Below are 20,349 nucleotides of genomic sequence, written 5' to 3' on the forward strand. Positions count from 1 at the left end.
CCCCCCCGCCCCGCCCCAACCCCCCGGTCCCTCGTCGCCACCGGCCTCAGGGCCCCGGGCGAGCGGCGACCACCTTTATTCGGTCTCTAGCGAGGGGCAGCGCGGCTGCGAGCGCCGCGGGACCGGCCCCGCAACGCGTTCCCGGGCGCAGCCGGGCGCGGGGACCCCGGGGCGGGAGGGACCGGGCAGGGCCGGGCAGAGGGGCTGTGCGGGGGCCGGGGCGGGGGCAGGCACGGCTGGCGTGGGGACAGGCACGGCTGGCACAGGGGACGGGCAGGGGACGGGCAGGGCCAGTGTGGGGGACAGGCACGACCGGCACGGGGGGGGGGGTGGGACAGGGGACAGGCAGGGCCATCCCACGGTCCAGGCACGGCTGGCGCAAGGGACGGGCAGGGGACGGGCAGGGGACGGGCAGGGCCAGCGCAGAGCGGGGACAGGACGGGGTACAGGCACGGCTGGCACGGGGGAGAGGGCAGGGAATGGGCACGGCCAGCGCGGGGGGGACAGGGCAGGGGACAGGCACGGCTGTCTCAGCTGCCCAGCAGACACCCCAGGGGACCAGCCCCTCGCCCTGGCCCCACTGGGGAAGGGGCCCAGACCAGGCCCCAGGGCAGCGGCGCAGGGCCCAGCCCTGCCGGGACAGCAGCAACGTCCGAGCAATGTCCGAGGGCCCTGGCCCAGAGCGGGACCCCCCCTTCTCCGCGCCGGGGCACCGGGAGGGTCCCTGGGGAGGCTGCGCCGTGGCTGGGGGTGCACCGTCAGAGGACACTCTCCTTGCAGGTCCCGCTCAGGCTCCGCGGGCGGCTGCGCTCCAGCCGGCGGGCGGACAGGAGCCGGCGCAGGGACGAGGTGGAGCTGAGGTCCCCGCAGCTCTGGAGGTGGATGCCTTCATGGGGCCGCTCCGCTCCCGGCCAGGCGCTCCAGGGAACCTGCAACCCCACGGGGACAGGCTGCAGCCTCGCGGCCGGCACCCCTGCCCATGGCACCCCACGCTCACCCGCCCCACGGGACGGCCCGGGTTCTGGGGGGCAGCTGGGCAGGCACGTGGGGCAGGACAGCAGGGGTGGCGAGGGATGGCAGAAGCGTGATGACAGAGGCGTGCGTCACGCGCGTACGCTGTCATTAGGGACGGGCTCGTTCCCGTCAGGGCCTCTCGGGCTACGCAAGGTCTCCGGTGTCCCGTAAGCCGAGGCCGGGACGTCCCAGCGCCTGCCTCCGGGCTGCGGTGACTCAGGGGCAAAGCCAAAGCCAATTGCGACACGCGTGATTTTCCCATTCACGGCAACAGTGGGGGCTGAGGGGAAGGGGCTGCCGCGCCAAGAAGGGCTGGGCAAGGACGGTGCCGCAGGAAGGAGGTTCTGCCTGCGGCCCTGCCTGCAGCCGGCGTGCCGGCACCACGGGGTGTGCGGCAGGGAAACGGAGACTCTGGAAGGGCCAGCGTGGAGGTGCTGGTGGGGACTGGAGGGAGGGCGAGGGTGTGGACGGGCCTTCCTGAGAAAGAGGAGCTGCCCCTGTCCCCCATGGCACCGCGGCTGCCGGAGCTCACCTGCTTGTGCCCTTGGGAGCTGTGTGCGGGCACCTCCGTGCCGGCTGCTGGGCTGCGCTTGGGTCTCTGCAGGAACCTGGCCACCAGTCCGCGGGTGCCCCGGCAGACCTTGAGGTCCCCCAGCGAACGGGTTGTCGTTTTCGACAGCTGCTGCGTCACCTTCTTGGAGGGCAGCAGCTTGTTCTTCCTCGCCGAGCTGGCCCGGAGCAGCGGGGGGGAGTCACAGTGCGATCGGCGGAGCAGGCAGGCCTCGGAGCACAGCCCTGCGGAGACACCGCTGCTGGATGCCGGGCCACTGCTCACAGTGGGACCCGTCCTTGGAACCCTGGGGGGTCCCACCATCTCCCCGCCAGTGGGAACAGTACCACTGTGGGTCTCCATCGTCCCAGCCCCAGTGGGGTGAGCCCGATCCCCAACGGGCTGCAGAAGCACTCCCCCCCGCTCCCCACCTTTCTGTATATCCCAGCACGTCCATGCCCTGACCTGTATCCGCAGAGGAGTTGGACATGGTGTCCTCCAGTGCTTTGGTATAAAGTACTTCCCTGAAATCTGCTGGGAGCAGAAAGAGCGTGCTCAGGCTTTGGCAGCGCCCCACGCTGCTGCGCAGCCCCCGGCCCCAGCCCCGGCAGCACGACCTGCCCGGCACCCCTCTTCTCCTAGCCCGCTCCCCCCATTCCTCTGGGACAACCTCAGACCAGCTCTAATCCCACCCAGCCGCAAACCAACGTGGCCAAAACCCCTGGTGTGTCCTGGCTGCACCGGTCAGACACCACTGCAGACCCGTCCCCGTGCCGGCAGCCATTGCCACCTACCAGCATGGCTGGCCATCAGGACGCCGGGGTCACTGTGGGACCTCACGAGCGGGCGCTGGCCGAGCCCTGGGGCCGGGGACGAAGGGCAGGAGGTCTCGCTGTTGCGCCGTGGGTGGCAGAGGCGTCCAGTGCCGGGCCCCGAGGGGCAGCCGCCCCCACGCCCCTGCAGCGAGCCCTTCTCCTTGAGCCGCACCTCAGGGAAGCAGGGGCCGACGCAGCGGGCCAGCCCCTCCAGGCGATTGCAGCTGTGGGTGATGGCTCCCCCCACCAAGATGCCGTCGTGGTTGGGCTCTGCAGTGGAGCAGGAGTAGGAGCGCTCCCCCCGCACCCGGGGCTGGGGTGTCTCCTCAAAGGGCCCCTGCAAGCCCAGCGTGGGGCTGCGCGCGTGGTGGCTGCACTGCACGCAGTCCACGCTCAGGCAGTAGTCCGCGCGGCTGCGCTGGATGGAGCGGAAGAGGACGTAGTCGACGGAGCGCATGGAGCCCTGCAGCTCCAGTAGGCACGAGTCCTCCGAGGGGCTGCTGTCCCCGGGGATGTCCATGATCTCGGACATGATCAGGGACCCGCTGTCCATGGACACTGCAAGAAATGGAGCCGGGGTGGGTGAAGAGCATCCGGGAAGGGCTGGTCGCCCCACGAGCCCTCTCCCATCCCGCTGATGCTCCGGCCCGAGGTGCGCCGATGGGGCACGCTCACCTTCTCCGCTGAGCACAATGGAGGGGACGCGGTCGCAGGTGCAGGCGTGCGAGCCGTCCGTCAGCTGCGAGTCAAACAGGGTGGCCTGCGGGACGGCACGGTCGGCACACAGCGTGAGCGGCAGCCCAGCCCTGCCCGGCCACCCCCTGCCCGCAGCCCCTGTCTCCTACCTGGCTGTCTCCCCGCAACCCCATCACGGTCTCGTAGGAAGGGGGGAAGTCAGTTGGGTAGAGGGGCACGGGGCTGTCCATGGAGCCGTTGTAGGTGATGCTGCAGAGGCAATAGCAGAAAAGCTCCGTCGGTTGGGACAAGCCCCGCTTGGGGGCAAATGGGTCCCCCGCTCCTGCACCACGGTGGCCCTGCTCCACCAGCCTTGCTCCCAGCCAGGTACCTCTGCGCGTCGGTCTCGGAGCTGCAGGTGTACTCGGGTGGGTAGTAGGGGGGTGGTGGCACTGGGGGCACGAACTCCTCGAAGTCCATCATGCTCTGCAGAAAGGTGTCAGGGGGGGACGTGCATTCCAGCGTCACAGAGCTCGAGCGCTGGGGGACCAGCTGCAGGGAGAGGGGAGGAAGAAGAGCTGGGACCCCCTGTCCAGAGATCCGTCAACGGACGTGTGTCCTGGGCCTTAATCCGCACCCGGCTGAGGCCAGGTCCTGCCCTGGCACCCTGCGGCCTCCCCAGCCTGGGAGTGCTGCCCAGCCCCGTCTGCTCCTGGGCCAGGGCTGGCGCTCACCACATGGACGATGTCGAGGGAGAAGATCTGGATGCAGCACACGACAGCAGAGAGCGTGCAGATGATGGTGGAGAAGACGGTCAAGCCACAGACGCTGAAGAGGAGATCCTGGGGAGGAGCAGGGTGAGCTGTGGACACCCACAGAGCATGGCAGGGTGTGCAGCTGCTCCCCAGGGAGCCCTTGCCCCCCCCCGGACCCCCCACCTTGAGCGCCACGCGGATGCTCCAGCAGTCAGGGTTGGGGAACATGGTCAGCATCTCGCTGTGACGGCTGCAGGAGGCGGGCGGGGGCTCCAAGGGGGCCTGGCAGCAGACGCATGAGTCCTTCTCCTGGGGACAAGGAACACCATGAGGGACCACTGGATGCTGCGCTCTCCCTGGAGAGCCACCGGTGCATCCTGCCACAGACCCCTGCTCCACTGCCCCCCATGTCCCCAGAGCCCTGCAGCCAGGGACGAGCTGTGCTCAGCTGCCTCGGTGCGTGGGGGCACCGCAGCGTTCCCCAGCCAGCCTCACCCTCTCACAGGCCTCCAGGGACTTCACCAGCTGTGCGTTCTGGCAGGACAGGATGGACCCGGCGAGGCTCAGCATGATGCCCAGCACCGACAGCAGTGTGAAGAAGGTGACCTGCAGTGGGGGGGGGAGAGGGTCTGCCAGCTGGGCAGGGCTGCGGAGCAGGGAGCCGACACACGCGGCTGCACATCTGGGGGCACGTGGGGCCGCTCAGTCCCCCCGCACTGCCCTCCCCAGCCTGGACATCCATTCACAGAGGGGTCCCCCCCAAAACCTACCACCAGGGTGAGCGGCCGCTTCCAGGAGACGATGCCGACAAGCCCAGACAGCGCCAGCTGCAGACGCACAAGCCCAGGGGTGAGGATGGGGAGGGGTCTCTGCCAGGCAGCGGGGCCCAGAGTAGCTCCCACCCCTGGGCAGAGCCCCCCCGAGCCCTGCGGGCCCGCAGCCGCCCCGGGAGCAGCCGGGCCATAGGGGCAGCCTCGGCGCCGCAAGCCTGGAGAAACTGCTGATTCAGGGCACTGGAGAGCCTGGGGACTGCGGGCAGCTCCGTACCGGGCAGCGAACCCGGGCCAGGATCTGCTCCACGCAGTCCCTGCAGGGGACCCCAGGCCTGCCAGGGTCCTGCCCTCACCCCACGTCCGCAGCAGGCAGAGCATCCTGCCGCTTGGCTCAGGAGCGGGGCAGGGCCGCCTGGTCCCCTGCCCCGTCGCCACTGCGGCACCCCACGCGCCTCTCCCCGCCTGCGGCTGCACAAACCCGCTCAAGGTTTGTACAGAAGCGCGTCACCTCAACGCGTACCCCGGATAGCCCCCCCCCCCCCCCCAAACCGCTCCGGGGGTCCCCATCCCTCACAGAGTCACCCTGGGGGAACGTCCAGGATTCTCCCACAATGCACCGCGGCAGCCACAGGCAGAGGGTGGCGGAGCTGCGGGGCTACACTCCCTTGGGACCGGTGGCCAAGTCAGCATCCAGGGAGCCGTACGGACCCGGCAGAGCAGGCCTGTGCCGGACCCCTCCGCGCACTACCCCAGCCCCAGACTCACTGAGAAGCCGGCCCAGGATGGACAGGAGTGCCGGATCTTGGCGGAGGGCGTGATGGTGGCTGCCACCAGGCTGAAGGTGACAATCAGGACGCCCAGGATCACCTGGATGAAGCCCAGCACCAGCAGGATCTGCAGCCAGGTCCGCTGGACGCGGAGGTGGGTGAGGCTGCGAGACGTGCGGCCGGTCAGCGAGCGGCTGGAGTCGCTGGGGGATGGCATGGCTGCCCCGGGCGGCGAGCTGGGCCAGCCGACCCCAGAGCCCCGGGGCAGCCGACGGCACCGCGCCAGCACGGGGCCGGCCCGGGGGAAGCAGGAACGGACGCTCTGCGGGAACGGGCCGGGCTCCACCTTTCGCCTCCCCGAGGATGCTGACGGCGGCTCTTCCCTGCCCCCCCCCTCCCCCGGGGCAGCGCCCACGGCCACGGGGGGACCCGGGGCCGCCAAAAGCTCCGCGGGGTGTCCTGGGAACAGAACCAGCCTCACCGGTACCTTCCCATCCCGGCCGGACAGCCGGCCTAGAGCTCCCGGCCGGAGGCGGAGCGCGGCCCCGGAGCTTCCTCCTCTCTCGCCGTCCCTCGAGCGCCGGGCCCCCGCCGGGGGTTCATGCCGCCCTGCGGAGGCCGAGAACCGCCGCCCGGGACGCGGCGCCCGGGCCAGGTCGCCGATCCCCGGGGCAACGCCGGGAGGCGGGAGCCGCGGGTCGGGCAGCGGGCGAGGGTCCGTCCGCCGCCCGGGAGCATCCTCCGCGGGCGGCGGGCGCAGGGGCCGGGGCGCCCGCGGGGGAGTGGGAGGTCCCGCTGCCAGGAGCGCCCCCGGCGCGGGCCGGTACCGGCGGGCGGCTACCGGCGGGTTCGCCGCCCCGCGTCCCCCAGCCCCGGCCCCCCGCGGAGCGGCTGGCGGGGACGCCCGGCCGGCGGGATGCTGCGCGGAGCGCGGCCGAGCATCCCCTCCGCCGAGCCCCGGCGGCGGCCTCCGGGATCCCCGCTCCGCCGGGGCCGGTGCGGCGGGGCCGCAGCCCGGTGGCCGCGCCCGCGGCTGCGGCAGGAGGCGGAGCGGGCGCGCCCAAGGCGCAGGGTAGCTCCGGGGACGCTCCCGCCGCCCGCCCGCAGCCCGGCGGCAGCTCAGGCCGCGCCCGCACCGGGGCCGTCCCTGCGCGGCACGCCGGGAGCTGTAGTCCGGCCCGCCCCGCCCGTTCCTCCCGCTCCCGTCTGCAAGGCACGGAGACGACGGAGGCACGGAGTGAAACTTCATTTATTCCTTAAATAAAACCTGAAGGCGGCTTGGCGTCGGGCACGGCAACACACGGGAGGCCGCGGCGGGAGCTGCCCCACGGCGGGACGGCCACAGCCGGAGCGGGGAACCGCCGCCGCCACCCAGCACCGACCCCACGACCCCAGGACAGGGCAGAGCTGCGGCTGCCGGGGACCCGCCGCAGGCGCTGGCCGCACGGATGAAGGCACGAACCCTCTCGCCAGCCCAGGAGCAGCGGGGACAAACCCGGGAGCATCAGAGAGGAGATGGGGTGAAGCAGAACTCGTGAGACCCATCCCCGTGGTGCCAGGCCCAGGGAGCCCCGAGGACACCGGCACACGGGACAGGGACACCGGGGGGCTGGCAGGGACAGAGGGCAGGTGCCGGGCAGCACTGCGGGCTCAGCCGCGGGAAGGGATGGGGCAGGCCCTGCAAAGAGCGTGGGGGAGAGCAAGGGGGCACCGGCCCCAGGGCAGGCAGGGAGGAAGGAAGGGAGAAGCTGTTCACCTCTCGCGAGGCAGAGAGAGGGCTGAGGCGGCACCCGGAGCCCTCCGCAGTGCCCGGCGGGTTTTAAGGTCCACCACGCGCCAGTCCCGGACAGCCGCGGCCGGCGCACGGGCTCAGGGCAGGACGCCCCACCAGCAACAAGCGCACGAGCAGGGCCTGCCCTGGCCACGCTCTCCTTATCCCCACGCCTGGAGCGGGCTCAGCCTAGCACAGGGGAGAAGGAGAGGATGGGGGGGGAGGGATGAAAAGGGGGCTGCCTCCCAGCTCAGCACCCTGGGGACAGAGCCAGCCCCACCGGAGCAAGCCCAGGGAAGACGGGGACAATGTTCTTGGCAGAGAACCAGGTCCCGGCCAAAGGGAAGGCGGGCAAAAGCCTCCAGGGAAGTGCGAGCCCCTGCCCGCCCTGGGACTGGGCACAGGGGAACCCTCCACGGCCCAGGGCACACGAGTGACATCACCAGGTGGGGACACAGGGGAGCCCAGGGAAGGCGAGCAGCCGTTTCAGTCCCTGTCACACGCCTGGAGGAGGCTCCTGGTGCTGGAAGGGAGGGCGATGAGAGGCGCTGGGCTCGGCCACAGCACCTCCCATCCCGCTCCTTCCCCAGTCCGCTGAGGGAAGGGGAGCAGCGCAAACCAGAACAGCCTCCATCCGTGAGGAAAGGGGTTAGAGCAGCAGACGATTCAGGCACCAGCACTTCCAAGCTGGGATGAGGCAGCCTCTGACAGCTGATGTGGACACACGGGGATCCAATGAAAGTGCCACTTGGATTTCCTCTTCCTTAGAAAGAGCCCACGTGCGACGAGGAGCTGGGCCTCCCCAGCTATGGCGCCCGGAAGGCATTGGTGGCGGCGCCCGCGGCAGCATTGGCTGCCGCGGTGCGCACTGCCTGGTTGGAGAAGACCCCCGCAGCAAACTCCTCCTGTGCTTTCTGGAAACTGGCGCCCGTCCGGCGGTACAGAGAGTGGATCTGGAAGACAGCGGCAGGCTCAGGATCAGAGCACCGGTCCCGTCCAGGCCCCCAGTGCCAAAACCCGTCCTCCAAAGGGGCGTTCTGCCCCCGAGGTTCAATCCATACTCACCCTTTTCAGCATAATGATGCCCAACACAGCCACTGCTGTGAAGCACAGGGACACCAGGATCATCATCACAGCCACAGCTGTGTTCTTCCGCAGCGCTATCAGGCTCAATATCCAGCCGCTGCAAAACAAGAGGCAGTTGCCCACAGGTTCTCTCTTCCCCACCCGCCTCCTCCCTTTCTGGTGTACTTGGCCGGCTGGGCCCTCTGGGGTCCGCACAACGCGCACCTGAATCCCCAGTTTGGTATGCCAATCGCCTGCAGCACATACATCACGTTCTGGGCAAAGAAGACGAAGAAGAAGACAAAGAAGTTGAACGAACTGTCACTCCTGGGAGAAAGAGACGGGTGAGGTTAGGCCACAGAAAAGAACTCTCAAACTTTCCTCAAAGCAGGGGACAAGGAGAATGTGACGCTCAGCGCAGGGTCACCGCATCCCCCAGACCCAAAGGCCACAAGGGGCTGGGGTACCATCGGTGCTGCACGCAGGGCAGGGGCCTGTTCTACCGAGCAGCCCGGACGCCCCAGCTTCAAGCACCAGCCTCGCAGCCATCCCACCCTGCTGCTTTGCTGGCCTGGGAGCTCAAGCAGATACACACCTGAAAGCTTTGTACATCGGCCTATACCAGCAGACAAAGGAGCAAGGCGTGTAGAGGAGAGCCCAGAGAATGGAGAGGCCGAACCCAGAACCGGACGAGGGCTCCACACAGAACCAGGCCAGCGAGGACAAGAAGTTCAGGAAGAGAGCAATGGTGCTGGCTGAGAGAGACGACATCAGTCAGGCAACCCGAGCAAGGCTCCCCCCTCCCCGCACCAAGAGGTCAGCTCCCCCGACCCGGGCACCGAGCGTTAATTGCGATTTCTCCAGAGCAGCAGCGTTCACTCGCACACAGGTCACTTGTTCCTCTGCCTCCTCCCAGGATCTGCCCTTAGATATCCCGCAGGCACTCACCCATCCAGAGGTAATACATGGTGGAAACAGTCTTCTGGAAGTCAGCAGGGATCTCCACGGGGATGTCTTGGTAGAAGCAAGGCTTCACTGGGCAGAAGGACGGCAACGGGGGCCAGTTGTTCAGCCTCGCTGCAGAGGAAAGGAGGCGAGAAGGAGGCAGAGCACTGCCCGTGCAGGGGGGCTGAGGCGGCCGCCGTCCCTCCCGTGCCCCGCAGGCCACTCACTTGCGGTGCCGCCGAGGGCCGCGTTCTGCAGCTCCCTCTCCCGCCGGTCCAGCTCCTCCGCCTTCCGGTTCAGCTCCTCCTGCCGCTTCAGCAGCTCGGCCGTGGCGGCTGCCGCCGAGGCCTGTGGGGGGAACGCAAGGCCCTGGGGCTCCCGCCTTCTCCTCGGCCCACCCTGCGGCGGCCGAGCGGCTTTCTCCCTCCCCGGTACCTGCGTGCCGTAGGAACCGTAGTTCCGGGGCTCCGTGGGGCTGGCTTTCCGCGGGGGCTGCGCGGCCGCCTGCGGCGGGGGCATACCGGCCGCTGGCAGGGGCGGCGGAGCCGCCGACGGGACCTGGTACGGCGGCTGCAGAAAGAAGAGGGGGGCGGTGAGGCGCCGCTCGCCGCGGGGAGGGCCCCCGTCCGCCGGGAAGCGGCCCCGCCGCGGCCCGCCCGCCTCACCGCGCTGCTCTCGAAGGGGTTGTAGGCGTCCAGCTCGGGGCCGGGCCGGGGCTGCACCGCCGCGGGGTCCTGCAAGAGACGCGGCCGGTGTGACGCGGGGCCGGGCCCGGTAGCCGCCGCCCCTCCCCTGGACGGGACGTACCTGGAAAGGGTTGTCCGGGAACGGCGCGGGGCCGCCGCGCTGGGCCATGGCCGGGACCGGGACCGGGACCGCCGCCGCCGCCGCCTCAGCCCCGTCAGCCGCCTCAGCCCCGCCCCGCCGCCGCCGATTGGCCGCCGCACCGTGACGTCACCGGCAGGGCCTGCGGCTCCGGGGAGCCCCACTGCAGGGGGGCTCTGCGCAAGCGCAGGGCCGGGCCGGGCGGAGGCGAGCACGTGATGTGATCACATGTCCGGGAGTCACGTGCCGGCGCATTTCCTGTTTCCCACCACCACCACCGCGCAGGGCCCGCCGGGAGCGCGTCCCCATGGCAACAGCGCGCCCATGGCAACGCCGGGCCGAGGCCAGGCCTCTCCGCCGCCCGGGCCCCCACGGGCCCCCACGACCCCCCGGGTTCCCGGTGTCCCACCCCAGGGCTGGGCCCCCACGGCCCCCCGGGTCCCCCGCCTAGGGCCGGCTCCTCTACCCAGCGATGGCTCCGTTCAGCCAAGCCTACCACGACAGCAGGCCCCTCCTGCGGGTCCCCCTGAGGCCTCACATCCGAACCCCTCGGTTGGGATCCCGCCTCACCGGGACGGCCGCGGTGCTGTTCACCTCCGGCCTGCGGGGAACCCTCCGGGCTTCCCCCTCGGGGAGGTCAGCGGGGGTGCAGCAAAGCAGCTATTTCACTGAGCCCATCAAACCAGCCGTACAGCAGTCTCCATGGAAGTAAACCGGGGCATGACGAGCAGCCTGGGGCACTTGTATCTCCTGGACCAGTTATTTATGTATTTATTTGATTCCATCAACTGCCAGCTGCATGCAGACAGCATACCGCCTCCTGGACAGGGACTCTCCAAAAACCCAGACAGCTGGAACCTTGAGCCACGCTGTCTGCTAGAAAAGTAAAAGTTGTGAATTCAGGTTTTGGATGCCAGTGTGGGTTTTTGGTTGGGTTTTTTTTTTTTTAGTCTGGAACAGACCGCAGATATTATCTGGTCAATGTAATTCTCCTCCAGACTGACCTGGGGGCTGGCTACACACACAGCAGGACCCGGTCTTCTCTTGTTCCCTGGCACACACCACCCGGCTGGCTGCTGCCTAGCCCAGCAGTACCGCAGGAGGCAGGTGAAAGCTCCCAGCCTTTAAGTTAGGATCTGTGATCATGAAGATGACCCAGCATCAGCCCTCCTGAGACTCCCCCACACCAATTCCAGGTGAAGCCGGACTTTCCCTTTATCCCTCTGTGTGATGACAGTCTGCCAGAGCCAGGACACGGTCTGCCACAGACAGATGGTGCCACGGCAAGGCAGTAAGCTCCTGCAGAACAGACCATGGGTATGTCTGCTCCGTTACTGACACCACTCCGGCGAGGCTCTTCCAGACATATTGGCAGAGCATCTACACAGAGCTGCCCTCAGGTCTGAAATATCCCCAGCAATTCCCATGGAAACATCCAAGCCAAGGCCCCAGCCTCGCTGCAGAGCTGCTAAGAGCCAAAAAGGCACAGACAGACACCAGTGTTTGACAGCTGAATGTGGGCACCTGGACACCCCTTTTCCAACAGCCATCACCAGTACCCCCTCCAGGGAGCAAGAGGTTTCTCCAGTAAAGAGAACCAGGTCATTTATTCACTTCATATTTATTTTTCACAAAGACTGTACAAAATTCTTATAAAACTCTGGTGTGGGGATGGGCTATGACATTGATCCAAAAAATAATTCCCATGCAGTCCCACCAGTTTCATAACTTACAAGGAAACAGATAAGCTACAGAGAGCTGTGAGTCCTGAAGTATTTACACTGAGGAGGGCAGGAGAGAACAGGAGACAAAGCAACACCTGAACAGAGGTATTTACAGTATGGACATACAGGCCGCCTCGCCTCACGATAATGGCAGCAGCAACAGCAGGTCAGGCCCGTGGTGCTCAGAGGCCGATATAGAATATGGGCTATTTACAGTATCTCACATATTAACAGCTTTACAAATGTGTCCAGGGAGTTCTCCTCACATATAAAAAAAGCACCAAGTGTCTGAATAGAAATCACACAGGCCTCCACGGGGGCTAGAATCTGAGGGCAGGCCGGCACCTGTGGCGTCACCGGCTGATGTCTCTGCTAGAGTCCCACATTTTTGTGCTCGGCTCCATCTCCAACATGTCAAAGAAGGGGTGCTTGAGGGCTTCGGCCAGGGTGATGCGCTTGGACGGCTCGTACTCCAGCATGCTCTCAATGAGGTCAAAAAGGCGGTGATGGTCCTCGGCCTCAGAGGTCAGATATCGCTGGGGAGATGCAGGGGAGAGGTTAGGGCCAAGGACACTGCACCCTGTCCCGGTCCAGTCCCTGGGCTGAACAGCTAAGCTGGGGGAAGACTGGTTTGTTCAGACCATCGCTCATCCTAGACCTGAACTCTGGGCCGCTTTACCAAGCACGGAACTGCCGAGTTTTTACCCTCCCGCCATCTTTCCCAGGCACTTCCTGAGGTTGCCGTGCCCTCCTCCTCCTCCACTTCAGATTAAGCTCAGGCTGCTGCAGTCTTCCTAGTTTATGTCTGAGACAGGCAAGGCTCCTTCAGGAAGACACTGGTTTGACCCCTTCCGTGGCCCAACCTTGCCCACAGGGAGAATCTTCACAACTGGGGCAGGCACTATAAGACTCTGCAATGAGAAAAGGATAAAGCAAACAGGTCTTCCTGCCCACCCCGCCTTACCCGCAGTGGTTTGCAGTTTTCCCTAACATAACGACCAGCAGAGGTGTTCTCGTCCCAGTCCAGGCGGCCGTGGTAGAAATATTTCTGTTTCCTGTCAGAGTAAGAGGTGGGAACAGGTTACACCCAGGCACAAAACGTCTTGCAACAGCATTGCGCCAACCCTGGCAGCACACGCTACTCAGGACACTGCAGTGGCGGAGACAACCAGCTCGGCAGGCAGCTTTAAAGCTCAATCCCTCAAGAGAGGGCCACTAGACATGAAGCAGGAGACTGCTGGCAGCAGAAGCCTGAGGTGCCCAGCTGGCCTTGCTCACCTCGTCTTCCGGATCATTCGAGAAGGAATTGGCCCCAAGATCCTCTCCATCATGGCGAGGTGCTCCCGGTTGTCATGTGTCTGAGAGAGAGAAATGTAAAGGGGAGGCATGGAACAGATTCCAGTTGTTCTACCTCCAGCCCTGGGCACTCCCCCATTCAGAACCCCTTGCTGGGCAACACCTGGGTCATCTCTACAAGACTGCAGCGACGGAGGGAACCCCATCGGTCCCAGAGGCTCCCGGCTGTACTGGGAAACAGCCAGCATCCTCTTTCATGGGTTGTGAGGTAGCTATACAGCATACAGTTCTCACCTGAAACAGGGTGAAACCCACATAATACTCAAAGATGATGCAGCCAATGCTCCACACATCACAGGGCTGGCTCCAGCCAAGCTCTAAAAAACAATGTTTTTTAAATAAAAGATCCAGTTATGGCCTAAGATTCAAAATCCCTCTCCCTTGCCCTTTTAAAAACAAAGCAATGGGAAAAACAATTCCCATTCCAGCCAAGCTCCTGATACACTGGTGGCAATATACTGCCCAGCTGGTAGCAATGCCAAAACACCAACTTAGAAAGTTGTTGGCCCTCCCAGAAAATAGCACTGTAGAGCACGTAAATAAAGCACTTCTCATCTCCCAGGGTAAACCCAGGGCAGCTATTGAGCAATGCGGAGGCAAAACGCTCCTTCATCCCGCAGGCAGCACCCAGTGCCCTCAGGGCGATGCCTGACTCTGCAGAGACCAAGCAGTACCTACCCAGTATGACTTCTGGGGCCCGGTAATGCCTGGTAGAGACAATTGTGCTGTGATGCTCATGATCAAACGTGGCACTGCCAAAGTCCACCACTCTGATGGCCGTGCTCTTCACGCTCCGCTCATCCCGCTTCTTCGTGAGAGAGAACGGTATCAGTTACTCAGGAGTTCCATGATGCGGACTTAGCCCCTTCCTTACATAGCCGAGGCTTTGCCACAGGGCGCCCCGGGAGGGGAAGGCTTCAGAGGGTACATTCGTGCTGGCACAGCCCCCAAATAAACTCTCACCAGCACACAGGTTAAGCCTGTGGTCCCTACGGCTTTTTATAGACTATGCAGGACATAGGCCCTGAGCAAGTGCATGAACGCAGTCAGTCACCCCCTGTCTCCCGGGACCATGCTCTGACTCCTCCCACCTGCTGATAAGGTCAGGGACACCAAGACCCCAAGAGAAGACCTCTAGCACGAGGCAGCGCTGTTACCTTTTCCAGGTTATAGGAGAGCTCGTAGTCAGAGTTCACAAAGAGGATGTTCTCCGGCTTGAGGTCAGTGTGAGTGAGCTTATTGTCATGCAGAACTGAGGAAGCAAACAGAGTCGGGGTGATGGAACAGAAGCAAAGCGAGGCTGCACCCACCCGAAGAGCGGACATCGTTCAGTTTGCTCACGTGGGCACCAGTTGAGCCCACATTTAGAACTGGGTGTGAACAGTCAGGCTAGTCCAGGCCAAGATGCTTTGGCAGAAGCAGAAAGATTTATTGTATCGGTCACCAGAATGTGTGTGTGGAGGTGGATGCTGAAGTGCCCTGAGCTACCGCCAGCCCACATGCATCGGAAAACAGTACAATCAGGAAAAGAAAAAGGACTCATTCCAAGCATGCATTCATGGCTGGAGGGGCAGGAAGGCTCAGTCTCAGAACTGGCACAGCGGCACCGCAGCAAAAACTCACTGCTTTGGGCCACCAGTTGCAAAACTGGCAGGGACGTTGGGGGCTGCACAGCTCTCCAGGTCAGTCAAGGACCAGCGGAGAGAAGAGCAGTGAACACTTACATTTCACAGCCTGGCACACCTGGTAGGCCATGTGCCGTACTTGGTGGATGGGGTAAGGCAGATAGTTGTTGTCCTTCAGGAAATCAAAGGTGCTGAGCCCCAGCAGTTCGAAGGAGATGCACATGTGGCCATGGTAGTCAAACCAGTCAAACATCCTGACACAGAGACTGAGAAAAAAATTCTGATTCGGGACAGATCTGCACACACCACTCGGCTGCTATCCCTGCGCCAGGCTCCTCCTTTTCCTCCTCAGTCTGTATCCCACAGTGAGCCAATATGCCTCCAAGAACTAGCTACAGATGAATTCAGTCACACAACATCGAGTATCTCTCTCAACCCATCCTTGCAACTGTGCTGCTAAGGCAATGCTTGCCCTTCCATTTTGACCAAGAGCACACTCACTTTGTGTTCTCAGGATCCTTCTCGTTGATTTTCTCCAGGACATTAATTTCCAGTCGAGCAGCCTCTTTGTATTTCTCTACATTTTTAATGATTTTGAGAGCAACACGTGCACCACCCCTGGGCAGAAACAGGAAGAAAGCACAAGATCACCCCTGCGCTGGGTCAGAGAGCCCGTGCCCTGCAAGAAGTGCTTTCTGATCACAGCCTGATCCTCTGCAGCACAGCCTTCCACCACCCTTGCTCAAGCCAGAAGGTGGCTGTCATTAAGGGATGTCCACCCAAGCAGTGCCTTTTCCCTCCCTGCAAACAGCCCTGAGGCTCCCTGACCCCTCTCCAACACATGAGCGGCCCGAGAGGGCGAATGCCCAGACCAGCACAGGAACACTGGAAACGAAGACGCTCATTTTCATCCCCAGGCTCCCACTTTAAGCACAAAAAGCTCCAGCGCCAGCCGTGGTGTCTCTCTCTCCCTCCCTCCCCACCATATCCCTACCTGTCCCAGGAGCAGACGTACCTCCGGTGATCGATGCACTGCACCACTCTGCCGAATGTGCCTTCCCCTAAGGTGCTAATAATCTCATCTGGGAGGGAGAGAAAGAGAGGAAGGCAGATGAGAGCGCGAGCACGACCTGGATGCAGCGCATACACAAGGCAGAGGAGAATGCATTGCAACACCTAACCTGCACACAGCTTGAGAGACCGGAGCAGCGGAAGGCTGACACCGGCTGCACAAGGCAACTGCCCTAGTTCCCTGGCACTTCAGTAACAATACAAAATATAAACGTAGCTTTAACAAAAGGGGAAGGAAAAGGAGAGGGTTTCTCTTTAATAAACAATGAAAATAAAATGAAACAGAAAGATAAGACAGATCTGCGACTGCGATGGGAGCTTAACTAGAGAGCTAAATTATGTTACGATTTGGCTGTACATCTTTCTTGTAGCCAGTCGCCGACGCGATAGATCAGATGCCCCTCGTCGTCGTCCTCCACACTCTTGGCCCTTCTGCTGCTCTGTCGACTCCGCTGCTGGCCCAGGCAGACAGGGAATTCATCATTCACCAATCAGATTTTCAAACCAGCGCAGCAGCCAGCGTCACGCATTGGTTGGTTTGGAAATTCACATGGTTGTTTGAGGAGGGGTTGCAGGAGGAGATTCCCAGCCAATTCATACGGCACAGAGGAATATATAACGATAGGGATATTGCAAGGGAACATGTCAAGATACAACACACTAGCTCAGAAAAGAAAAAAACAGTTTGCTTTTCGTTGTAGCAAAAAAAAAAAAAAAAAAGAAAAAAAGAAAAAAGAACCTACAAACAGCCCCACCCGAACCAGTGAGAGAGCAGAAATGGTCAGAACAAGGGCGAGTGGAGGGGCAGTGGAAGGGGCCAGCTGCTCTCACTCCTAGGGGGGCTTGGAGAGGAACGGCACTGGCCTTCGGGTCCTGGATAATGCCAAGAGAGCACGCCGAAGCCCAACCCTGCAGCCGGGCGCTCAGTGGCTGTGGGTTGAGGCTGACTTCAGCCCCACGGCAGCCACTGAGGAAAGGCTGCAGAAGGCAGGTGCTGGGAAGTCCTGCACAAGCAAAGGGCCAGGCTGCCCCACACAGACGCTCCCCATCCCATTCCAACAACCACCCACATCGCTTCCCCCAGCCCCAACACTCAGAAAAAGATGAACTCAGAGATTTCAGAAGCAACTCTCGGTACAACGATCCATCCAAAACCAGAGAGAATTTATGAGTGACTGCCTGGGGGAAGATGTGACACTTCTTCCTAGACCCTCCCCCCAAGAAGCTGATCCTGGAAGAACTAACTTCCAGGAGAGAAGCAGAGGCCCAACAGGGAATAGGACAGCCTAGGATGAGGCAGACAAGAGGTTTATGCCAGAGAAGAGAAAATTCCTGCCTTCAGTTCTTCAGCTAAGTATCCCCACACCTGGGAGCAACCAGCCAGCAGACTTGGGACCTGAATCCAGCCCACAATCCCATCCCTGGACACACAGCCAGAACAGACCAGACAACACTGAGAGCTCCACACACAGAGCAGAGAACGTGTCTGGGGTCTAACAGAAGTGGAAGGTGAACAGCAGAACAGACAAGAGAAAGCCAGGGACACTGCTGGGAAGAGCCTGCGATGGTTGCTGCCTCCACCTGAATTGACCGGTCCACAAGCTCTACTCCTTCGCAAAGCCCCTCACACGACATCCCACGTCAGCTGGGCCCACCCAGAAGGATCCTGCTCTGACACAGGACCTAACTCTCAGAGACAGGGGGGCTTCCTGCCACAGAACACAGGCCCGAACCAGGGACCACAGGGACCAAGCCGCCTGTCGCAGGCAGACCGAGCTCTCTGGGACCAGGATCAGCCGAACGTTTGCTGCACAAACCTTGCACAAAAGACTGCTTGGCTGGGGTTCCTAGACAGCTCTTAACGAGCACCACCAAACAAAAGCAGCGCTCTGCAGGGATAAAGGAGCTGAGGACTGCAGCACCACCCCGGGGGGACACACCAGCCTCACGAGGCACGCCTGTCCTCCTCCCACCTCTGAGCAGGCAACACTAGGAGAGCGTCTGAGCCGCCTGCGCCCAGCTGGCACAGGGAAGCCACTGCCGAGGCGCATCAGGATGGCGGACAGGAACTGCTGTCTGCGTCAAAGGCTTTCTATGCATTTCTCAAGCTGAGTCCGAGAGAGCGTTAGAAAGTGAGTTTTCTACTTACCCAGCTCGCCACCTGGGAGAGAAAGGTTACAGGGGAGGCCCAGCACAGCAGGATACTCACCGATGAGGAGCGACTAAAGGACCGGCTGCGGCGCCGTCTCCGCCTGTGCTTACGCCGGCTGCTTTTGCAGCTCCGGTAGCTGCCCTCGCGGTCCCGGGAGCGTCGGTACTCGTAGGAATGACGGTACTCGGGTTCATAGTAGGCTTCCCCTCGCTCGCGGCTGTAATCGTTCCGACGGTAGCTGTCACAGTAACGCCGGTCGTAGGCCCTCCTGTCTGCTGAGTGGTCGTCGTAGCTGGGGGCGGGGGGAAGGCAAGCCGAAGGCGTTCAATTATCAACACCACCCGGGAGGTTACGGCTCAGAGCACACGAGTGAACAGGGCTCAGGCCGCCCAGATGCTGGGCTGACCACAGCTGCCTCCAGCTGAGCTGGAGAAACACCACGGGGTTTGAGGTCCCACCTCGTCTTTGCAGACTCACCTCCTGGATCGAACGTGGTAACTGTCCTCCCGACGGTGCCGACGGTCACGCTCGCTGCTGCTCGATCGTGACCGTGTCCGCCGTCTCTTGTGCTTGCGACTTCTGTAGCGCTCATGATAGCTGCCGCGGCTGCTGCGCTCCGACGAGCGGTACCTTCTAGAGTGAGGCATCTGCAGGGACAACAGACAGCGATGACTACGTGCGGCAATTGCAAGGGAGAGAAACCAGTACAGACCACCAGCAGCCAAGGAGGTGCTAGGGGCGAGGAGGGGGGAGGCAATCAGCAGTGCATCCAAGTGTGCACGGGGAATTTGAGAGGGAGGGGACAAACTTCCGAGAGATCCCAGAATCCCATACAAGAGAGGATGTGACAACCCACACGGGCCGTGCCTGCTGCGGTTCTGTTTTCCAGGTTACTTTCCCCCTTCACCCCCCATCTCTACTGGTCACAGCTCCAGAAGCAGCATTTGCACTTTCAGGGCTCCTCCCCAGGAAGGAGCAAAGCACCAGCAAGGAAAACTGAAGGAAGGTGAAACGGAGCTCAGGAGCGCTTGGCCCAGAGTCCTTGTGCACCGGTACTGGAGACACCCAAGCGGGCAACTCCTGAAGGAATGTCTCCGGTTTTCTGCCAAGCAAGCAACATCTACACTTCCCACTACAAGCAGGGAGGGCCCTACAGCATCCAGGAAGCAAAACCACCCTTTCCACGTGCAGAGGGGTTAACAAAGCCTTGTAGATCCCACCTCAGAGGGAAGGGGAGCTCACCTCTACTGCCCTGTTGGGACGTGAGAGTCAAGAGGGAAGGAGAAAACCCCTCGGTAAGGTGGCACACCACGCCCCAACCCCGAAGCGCTAGTTTTTAGGATCCCACTCCCTTTGCCAGACCTCGCTCCACAATTCTAAGACGTTCTCCACACGTATTTTAGCTCTGAAGCATCAAACAGCAAAATCTGCCTCACCTCCAAAGGAGCTCTCGTTATCCACAGACCTCCCACCACCAAAAGGTTCGCTCCTGCGGGCTGCCTCCCCGCATTCGCACCTGCTCTGATATCACAGGGCAGGGCTACCAAAAGGCAAAATCGCCCCCCCCGGTGATGTGGCGACCTGGGGGCACGGGCTCGTTACACCCGAGCAAGCTTCACCCTCCCAAGCAAGGCCGGGCTCTGCGGGGCCGCTCACGGCCCACCCCCCGCGGTCTCGCCATGCCCACGGCGGGCGCCGCTTCCAGCCTCTAATTAAAGGCAGCGTGCGAAGGCGACGCTGGCGGCTCGCCAGGGCCGGACACCTTCGTTACGAGCAGGCGAAACCCGCGCCAGGGCCCGGAACCGGTTTGGGGACGATGATGGCGGCCGCACTCGCTGCCCTGCTCCGCGGCCGCCGGGTGGGGCCTGCGGCGTGCGCGGGGCCGCGCCGAGCACCAAAAGCGGAAGGACGGGAGCCCGGCAGCGAAGCGAGGGAGAGGGCCCAGACACCGGGAGAGGCCGAGGCCGAGGGAAGGGGCGGCGGGCGGGGAACTTCCCGTCCCGGTGCCGCAGGGCCCGGCCGCGGCCTCCTCGGGCCATCCGGCCCGCCCGGCCTCGCCAGCGCCCCCGCCCCGCTCCCCCCCCCCAAGCGCCTGGGCTGCCAGGCTGCGGCCCCGCGAGGAGCCCCGGGCCCGGGCCTGCCCCGCGCGGCCCCGGGCCGCCCCCGCCAGCCACGGAGGCCGCACGGCCTACTCCTTCCCCGCCCCGCCGCGCCCCTCGCCGCACCGTCCTCGCAGCCAGCCCGGTGCGCTTGTCCCACAGGAAATCCGTGATGGCGGCCGTGGGCCCCCGGGAATCCCGGGCACCGCTCCAGCTGCTCCGGCTCCGCCGACTCGCTGCTGCTGCCGCCGCGCCCCGCCGCGCCCCCGATCCGGGTCCCCGCCAGGCCGCGCGCAGCTCGTCGCGGCGCCGCGCACGCACGCACGACGCACGCACGCCTTACGTCACACGGCGCCGTACGAGCCCC

General features: G+C 63.5%; 3 protein-coding genes across 7 annotated transcripts; all 3 read right to left on the reverse strand.

The window, feature by feature from the left end:
* Positions 1-60: 60 nt before the first annotated feature.
* On the reverse strand, positions 61-6,469 carry ENTREP3 (endosomal transmembrane epsin interactor 3). 3 transcript variants are annotated; one of them, XM_075736882.1, is made up of 13 exons: positions 5,837-6,469; positions 5,348-5,513; positions 4,580-4,636; positions 4,305-4,415; positions 3,993-4,118; positions 3,789-3,896; positions 3,446-3,606; positions 3,225-3,324; positions 3,055-3,139; positions 2,359-2,937; positions 2,030-2,098; positions 1,547-1,809; positions 61-929 (listed from the first exon to the last, which is right to left on the reverse strand). In XM_075736882.1, exons 1-13 carry the CDS (start codon positions 5,842-5,844, stop codon positions 759-761), a joined length of 2,004 nt encoding a protein of 667 aa, XP_075592997.1. In that variant the 5' UTR covers positions 5,845-6,469; the 3' UTR covers positions 61-758. The 3 variants fall into 3 exon arrangements, with proteins under 3 accessions (XP_075592997.1, XP_075592995.1, XP_075592994.1); XM_075736880.1 differs by having other exon boundaries at positions 2,030-2,095; positions 5,348-6,469; XM_075736879.1 differs by having other exon boundaries at positions 5,348-6,469.
* Positions 6,470-6,579: 110 nt separating this feature from the next.
* SCAMP3 (secretory carrier membrane protein 3) lies at positions 6,580-10,125 on the reverse strand. 2 transcript variants are annotated; one of them, XM_075736878.1, is made up of 9 exons: positions 9,938-10,125; positions 9,796-9,864; positions 9,566-9,700; positions 9,358-9,478; positions 9,134-9,262; positions 8,781-8,940; positions 8,411-8,512; positions 8,186-8,303; positions 6,580-8,073 (listed from the first exon to the last, which is right to left on the reverse strand). In XM_075736878.1, the coding sequence occupies exons 1-9, from the start codon at positions 9,983-9,985 to the stop codon at positions 7,927-7,929; spliced, it is 1,029 nt and encodes a 342-aa protein (XP_075592993.1). In that variant the 5' UTR covers positions 9,986-10,125; the 3' UTR covers positions 6,580-7,926. The 2 variants fall into 2 exon arrangements, with proteins under 2 accessions (XP_075592993.1, XP_075592992.1); XM_075736877.1 differs by having other exon boundaries at positions 7,675-8,073; positions 9,358-9,700; positions 9,938-10,103.
* A 1,435-nt stretch (positions 10,126-11,560) lies between these two features.
* Positions 11,561-20,301, reverse strand: CLK2 (CDC like kinase 2). 2 transcript variants are annotated; one of them, XM_075736876.1, is made up of 13 exons: positions 20,109-20,301; positions 18,361-18,530; positions 17,941-18,175; positions 16,090-16,183; positions 15,676-15,742; positions 15,162-15,278; positions 14,760-14,926; positions 14,193-14,287; positions 13,714-13,843; positions 13,270-13,352; positions 12,958-13,037; positions 12,644-12,734; positions 11,561-12,215 (listed from the first exon to the last, which is right to left on the reverse strand). In XM_075736876.1, the coding sequence occupies exons 2-13, from the start codon at positions 18,528-18,530 to the stop codon at positions 12,033-12,035; spliced, it is 1,512 nt and encodes a 503-aa protein (XP_075592991.1). In that variant the 5' UTR covers positions 20,109-20,301; the 3' UTR covers positions 11,561-12,032. The 2 variants fall into 2 exon arrangements, with proteins under 2 accessions (XP_075592991.1, XP_075592990.1); XM_075736875.1 differs by having other exon boundaries at positions 16,090-16,186.
* Positions 20,302-20,349: the final 48 nt, after the last annotated feature.

Source organism: Balearica regulorum, chromosome 28 (genome assembly GCF_011004875.1).
Source record: "Balearica regulorum gibbericeps isolate bBalReg1 chromosome 28, bBalReg1.pri, whole genome shotgun sequence".
Taxonomy (NCBI): Eukaryota; Metazoa; Chordata; class Aves; order Gruiformes; family Gruidae; genus Balearica; species Balearica regulorum.